This window comes from Sapajus apella, unplaced genomic scaffold (genome assembly GCF_009761245.1).
Source record: "Sapajus apella isolate SASKATOON/1434 unplaced genomic scaffold, GSC_monkey_1.0 scaffold12, whole genome shotgun sequence".
NCBI lineage: Eukaryota > Metazoa > Chordata > Mammalia > Primates > Cebidae > Sapajus > Sapajus apella.
In genome coordinates, this window is record NW_022436952.1 from 4241992 (window position 1) to 4249432 (window position 7441).

At 38.8% G+C, this 7441-nt stretch overlaps 1 protein-coding gene across 4 annotated transcripts in view; it reads left to right on the forward strand.

Annotated features, from left to right (window-relative positions):
* IKZF3 (IKAROS family zinc finger 3) overlaps positions 1-7441 on the forward strand; it is a 96437-nt gene that overhangs the window by 77066 nt on the left and 11930 nt on the right. For 3 of the 4 annotated variants that reach the window (XM_032279806.1, XM_032279805.1, XM_032279807.1), the window contains one exon: positions 5692-5808. In XM_032279806.1, coding sequence (XP_032135697.1) covers positions 5692-5808 — 117 coding nt within the window. Of the gene's footprint in view, positions 1-4082; positions 5575-5691; positions 5809-7441 lie in introns of those variants that run through there. The other variant, XM_032279808.1, reaches the window with a different exon arrangement.

Below are 7441 nucleotides of genomic sequence, written 5' to 3' on the forward strand. Positions count from 1 at the left end.
ACACAAGTGATATTGCCACTTTAGTCCAAGTTTCTACACCAGACATCACAAGTGACACCATCAAAGTATTCCAATTCTGTCTTAATGGAGTCTATATGAAAAGAAAAAAAAAAAATACAGAAGACCATGGACTTCATTTTCTCATTAGCTTGATTCTTATTTCAGAAAGAGACTAACAGCTGGTGTAGAGATTCATTTAGCCTCATTTCACACAAATTATGAACACTTGGAGCAGGAAATATTTTTTGTATAACAATGAGTTCTAGCAATAATAATATTTTTAAGTAATTGAATAATTTATGAATCTAGGATACTAAGCCTTTCATCTTCAATAGCTCTTCAAGATCATACAAGCATGAGGGTTTCAGAATAAACTTACATTTTTACCAACTTAGCAGACCGAAGAAAATGTTTAAAATTTTTTAACTTTGTTTTCCCAACCTATTCTTTTTTTTTTGAGATGGAGTCTTTCTCTGTCACCCAGGCTGGAGTACAGTGATGCCATCTTGGCTCACTGCAACCTCTGCATTCTGGGTTTAACCAATTCTCCTGCCTCAGCCTCCTGAATAGCTGGGATTACAGGCACCCACCACCATGCCCCTCTAATTTTTGTATTTTTAGTAGAGGCAGGTTTTCACTATGTTGGCCAGGCTAGTCTCGAACTCCTGACCTCAGGTGATTCTACCCCCCTGCCACCTCGACCTCCCAAAGTGCTGGGATTACAGGTGTGAGCTACTGCTCTAACCTATTCTTTTTAGAAATTAATATTATCTCACAGGTAGTATATTCATTTTACTGGTTCAAAAAGGCAACAGTTATGTAACTTTTTTGTTAGAACCTGCCTCTATCTTTGATAGCAATCTCTTGTTAGACAATTCCTATTGCATAATAGCACCACTTTGTTCCACTCTCCATTAGCTACTGACTGACCACACCATAGAAGAGACAGGAAGCAATAGCTCTTATTTAAGCTCCACTTAACACTTCAAGATCTAATGAAGGATTTTGAACAAAAACAAAAGCACAGCACAATTACATAGTTAAACCTTCAGTGACTTTGAGATAGAAATTGTATCATGGAAACGGTTAACTAAAACCAAATATTAAGGCTTACACAGGGAATAAAGGTAGTAACCTATTCTGTAATTGTACTACATTTTATTATTTATTTTTTCAGCACATCATTAAAATAACTTTTTTAATGAAAATTAGTATATCTACTATTTAGCAAGCAAGCAATATGAAGGGAAATCGATCCACAATGACTGTCCTACTCATTCTACTCTCACTCATGAACCGAATGTGCAGATTGTTCCTTGCCACCAGTACATATTCCCCACACCCACCCCTTGCAGCATTAAACCGCCAAACACCACCCAGGAACGGATTTCCTATTTCATCATTTAAACCCATTATCTTGTTCCCTTACTATCTTGCCAAACTGGTTTCTCTCCACTTACATTTCTGAGACGTGATGTGGCAAGATAACAAGTCTAGACTGTTTGTATAAATAGACAGTTGGGTCCTAAAGTTGGAGAAAAGGACCAAAAACCAATAGTCCTCTTTTTTTTATTTTCTTTTCAGTGCACTGCCTAAGCCACTCAGTAATCCCAAAGAGCTTGTCCAGTTACAAAGCATTTTTTTGTGAATGTGTGATGTGTGTGTTGTTGTTGTTTACAGACAGGGCTCACTCTGTTCCTCACGCTCGAGGGCAGTGGCAAGATCATAGCTCCCTGGGCTCAAGTGATCCTCCCACCTCAGCCTCCCAAAGTGCTGGATTACAGGCACAAGCCATGGCATCTGGCTCTTTGTGTTTTAAAGGGTGTTCATTTCATGGTATTGTGTGTCAGCTGTCCAACAAGTGTGAGGCAAAGACTAGCAGTTTAGGAAAGAAGAGTACTATCTTCAGTTGAAAATTAGCCTTTGCCTAACTTACCAACTAGAAAACAAGGTTAACTCAGTGAAGATCAAGTGAATCACTAGAGTGTTCACATGTACAGTAAAGGTTAAGATCTTGTAGTTAATATTTTGAGTGAATGATCTTGAAAGAGGGTGTGAGTGAACAGGAGTCCTCTAGATTAGTTTCAGAGGATTTCTTTCAATCTAATCAGAGTTGTGGAAATGGAGAAGTCTCCATCCATGCCTCAAAATATGTCCATCCATGAACAGTGCAGAATTTTATGTTAAATGCCAGGTATTTGGTCTCTGATTTACAGAGTAATGTTTATCTGGAAATGACTCTCAAGACCAGTTAGGTGGGTAACACGGAATAAAAGGTGATGTTATCTCAAAATGTTGCCATTTAGTGACCTGCCCTAATTACAGTAATTTAGGTCAATGTGTCCACGTTTCAGCATCCTCACAAATGGAGAGGATGTTGATTACGTGTCCTCAGAAAGCTGCTTGTTGTAACTGACATTGACTTTGGTAAAATGTAGACAGTAACTGCTGAGAAACAAATGGGAAAACTAGATGGGCAGCACCGTGCTTGGGGTAATTCCTGGATAATGATTTGGCAGTGAGAGGAGGGACCACAAGAGACTAAAAAGGACAGTGGTAAAATGGGCATAAAACATAAACATTCCCTGAGTACTGTTTTTCATTCTTTTTTCACTATAAATCTTTTTGTTAATAACTACAGGGTTGAGGGGAGGCTTACTTGGATTTAATCTTCTCAAAGTTGTTGGAACTAGGATGAATGTTCCTAGTCAAAGCACAAACTTAGCTGCCTCTCCTATGATTCCAAGATAAAAGTCTCCTTCTAACAGCCCCAAGAACTTACTGCAAATTCCAAGCTTTGTCTTTCATCTCTATGCTCTTGGGGCTTTGGGTAGTGCCACATCTGGTGGTGGTTTGTGTGAAAGGAAATAATATATATAAATAATTTCCTGTTTGGTCATTGAAACCTATCCCTGTACTGGACAGAATTTGACCCGCTTCACTCAGTAGCAGTGTCTTGTGGTTGAAGTGTCCGTTATTTACAACTGTTGGTCAGCCAGAGTCTATCAAGTACTTTCACACTAGCCCAAAAGCCACTCAGTCCCCTTATTCTGACCCTTACTGTTTTCCTTTACACAAATAGTTGTTAATAGCTTCACTGAAGGCTATGATTTATTTCTTTAGAGCCTAGAATTATTTTTGACAAGAAACTCACCAAGTCCAGTAAATATTGTCATTATTATCACATTATTTATCGTCCTCTTCTCTTTCTCATTTTTGGAGTCAGATTTCTTTTCCTTTTTCTTTTTAAGAGGTGGGATCTCACTGTGTTGCCCAGGCTGAACTTGAACTCCTGGCCTCAAGCCATCCCCTCACCTCAGCCTCCTGAGTAGCTGGGACTATGGGCTGGTGCCACCACACCTGGCAGAGCCAGATTTCATTTTATTTCAGATTAAAAAAAAAAAAAAAAAGCTGAACTTTGGCTGGGTGCAGTGGCTCATGCCTATAAACCCAACACTTTGGGAGGCTGAAGTGGGAGGATTGCCTGAGGCCAGGAGTTGGATACCAGACTAAGCAATATATTGAGACTAATAATTTTTTTAATTAGCCAGACATGGTGGCTCTGGACTGTATATTATATATATAAATAATATACTTGAGAAGCCGAGGTGGGAGGATCACTTGAGCCCAGGAAGTTGAGCCTGCAGTGAGCCATCATCACACCACTGCACTCCCCCCTGGATGACAGTTGAGACCCTGTTTCAAAAACAAGTAAATAAATTAGTTAAATAATAAAAACTGAGCTTTATAATGTATTGTGTAATGACATACAGTAACATACTGTAACATACAGTTTTTTAATGCCACTAATAAAATTAAAAATATTTAATACTCTGGGGCTTATTTTTAGTTTTTTAGACAGAGTATCACTCTGTCACTCAGGCTGGAGTGCGGTGGCACGGTTAGATTGGTGCAAAAGTAATTGCAGTTTTTGCAGTTACCTTTAATAGTTCACTGTAACCTCAAACCTCTGGGCTCAAGGAATCCTCCCACCTCAGTCTCCCAAGTAGCTAGGACTACAGGCACATGCCAACATGCCTAGATAATTTTTTTAAATTATTTTTTGTAGACGTAGCATCTAGCTATGTTGCCCAGGCTGGTCTCAACTCCTGGCCTCAAGTAATCCTCCTGCCTCGGTCCCAAAGCACTGGGATTACAGGGGTGAGCCACCATGCCAGCCACTACTTGCTTTTTACTCTAATCCCTTAAACTAGTTTCAATTTATTCTTCCATAGACATAATAGAAATGTATGGATAATTCATTTTAGTTTGGATCTCCTGAAGTGTTTATGAGAAAACAGAGAAAAATGTTTACAGCATCACAATGTATTTGCCCAGGGCAGGTGTGGGCAAACTGTGGTCCTCTGAGCAAATGCAGATAGTGGCCTGTTTGTGTACAGGGGTTTTTACATTTTTAAAAGGCTGTGGGACAGAAAAACAAAACAAAACAAAAAACAAAGAATATAAGATAGGGACTACATGTGTCTGGCAATTTTTTTTTAATTTACTGCCTGGCCCTTTACAGAATAAGCTTGCTGATCCCTGGCTCAGGCTAGCATCATGTGTTAAAATGTCAAGCCTTATATTTAGAGCAGCTGGTATCTCTTTGAACTTTAGACATAAAGTTGGGCACTGCCTGCTAAATTGAGGTAAATTATATTTACTACAGTTTACTATTTTAGTTGATTAGATATTGGCACTATTTTTATACTCTTCTAGTAGTTCTCAATTCTGGCTGCATTTAAAAATCATCTGGGGAGCTTTGAAAATATTCTTGCCTAGGCCTCTTACCAGAAATCCTGATTTAATTGATCTGAAGAGGGGCCTGGGCATAGGTATTTCGTACATGCTCTTCAGGTGATTCTCATGTCCAGCCAGGTCTGAGAACCACAGGCCTACACTAATCACAAGTCTATTTGTGGATGGGTAGTTAGCCCATATTCATAGGCAGTTTTTATTCACATTTTTATTAGAAATTCAATAGAGATGTGTTATACAAATTGTTCTTTAATTTCAAGGCAGAAGTGTTGCTCAGGGAAATTATAACTGAGACTATTTTGAAATGTGAAGAGCATATGAAACAGATAATGCAGAGCACAGAGAAAGAATATGAAAGATAGGAACTGAGAGGAGCGTGCTGGAAAAAAATGAAAAAGAAAGAAACCACTCAGAATTTCAATACACAAATCACTGAGTAGATGTCTTGCTATCTGTGTGAGTGTATCTATTTTCAAAAGTGCTGTTAACATAAACAGAGCAGTAAATCTGGGGCACCATGCTTTTTTTTCAAAGTTGTTAAGAAGAATTATTTCAGTCTGCAGGTGTCACACGCAGTTACTCAGAATCAGAAAGAAGGCTGATCAGGGGTTAGAAGATCTCCATCTATCTGTCTTTTTGCAACCAACCACGTCCAGGCTGTTTATTTAATACTTCCTCTTGCTAATGAATGTACTGGTTGGGGATGGGTCGAGCTTTCCCGTCTCGGCATAAGACTGCAAGATTTGAATGTGCCCTGGTGTCGGCTTCACTGACCACAGCAGGTACCCCAGGCAAGAATCTGAGCAGTCATAACAGGTAACAACAGCAGAGTGTGCATCCAACTTTGGACACTTCTCCTTCCAGTTTATTTCCTTTTCTCCGCATGTACCAATGTGTTCTTTTCCCTCTTCTTTTTATATTTTTCCAAACCAGCAAGTGCGGAGGCAAGACACATCAAAGCAGAGATGGGAAGTGAAAGAGCTCTCGTTCTGGACAGATTAGCAAGCAATGTGGCAAAACGAAAAAGCTCAATGCCTCAGAAATTCATTGGTAAGAATACAAACCTTTTTCCTGCTGTTGTTAGCAGTTTAAATGAAATAACATAGGATGCTTGCTACACAAGGCCCTTCGTAGCTTAACCTCTGTTAAAATAATTAGTTTTTCATTGTGTACTTTTATTCTTTGTGGTTCATTTTGATAGCTCTAGAAAATAGAATAAAATATATTAACTAAAGCATCATCATGACAGAAGATGGGAGTATTTGATATCCAATTTCCTAAATGGATGTGATGTTTAAAATCCTGTTCCTTCCTCTTTACTCTGAATGACATATGTTGCATGAGAGAGTTTATGCAATTTGTACCAGTAAGATGTTCAAGATAGCATTTTTGTAATCTTTTGTAATTATATTTTACAAGTTGGCTCGTTAGCATGCTCAAACTTTTTCCATGCTCTAAAACATATTGCCATATTTTCTTGAATTTGATTGAGAATTGGCTTTAAGGGAAAGCGGTTGGGCAAACATAGATTTAAATAACAAGGTTTGATTTAATCATTTGTCTTACTGGAGTTAATTTTTATGCCATTAGTTTTCACATTGTCGAAAAATACAGCACAATAAGATGGGTACGAAATAATTATGTTCATTAAAGTGTTAGGACTTCCAAATGGCAGAGATATTTTGGTGAACTCTCCCAGATATTTACATAAATGTGACCATGATATTTAAAATAGATTTGTATTTGTGAAGTAGATAGCTGAAATGGAACATATCAGTTTTGCTGTAAATTGAAAGTTGGTGATATTGAACAAAAATAGTTATCACATGAAAATAGACCTCCCTCAACATCAGTAATATTTTAGAAACCTGTCTCAGTCTCTTTTTCCAAAGCTGCTTCCAGCTGTTGATTTTTTATTTCAGTCCTTTTGTATTTATTCTTCTCAATAGCTCTTACAGATAATAAGTGCCTGCTAGGTTTTTAAATCTGACTAAATTTGATTATGGTATAGATAATGTTTTTACAAGCAGACATTCTATGTGAATTACAGAGATATATTGAAAGAATTCATATATTTCAAAATTACCTACTTTGGTATTTCTGCCTATTTATTTTACTTTGACTAACTGAAAGATTTTTGTGCACTTGTAGTCACTTTAAGAATAAATTGCGTCAGAGTAAAGTTGGTGTATTTCAGTTTAGGGAGGTCCCCTCCTCCTTGCTGTCCTCCCTCCCCTTGGTGAGAAATGTCAGGGGAGTACGTAGTGACTTCCATTTAGAGTTTAGGCACAGTAAACAAATGGCCAGTTTAAGACGTTGTCTACAAACATTGCCCATATATCTTTTGGGCTTTGCTTATAGGAAGAGGTTCTGACTGGAGTATAAAAGAAAGCTTGCAGGCCGGGCGCGGTGGCTCAAGCCTGTAATCCCAGCACTTTGGGAGGCCGAGGCGGGTGGATCACGAGGTCAAGAGATCGAGACCATCCTGGTCAACACGGTGAAACCCCGTCTCTACTAAAGCTACAAAAAATTAGCTGGGCATGGTGGCGCGTGCCTGTAATCCCAGCTACTCAGGAGGCTGAGGCAGGAGAATTGCCTGAACCCAGGAGGCGGAGGTTGCGGTGAGCCGAGATCGTGCCATTGCACTCCAGCCTGGGTAACAAGAGTGAAACTCCGTCTCAAA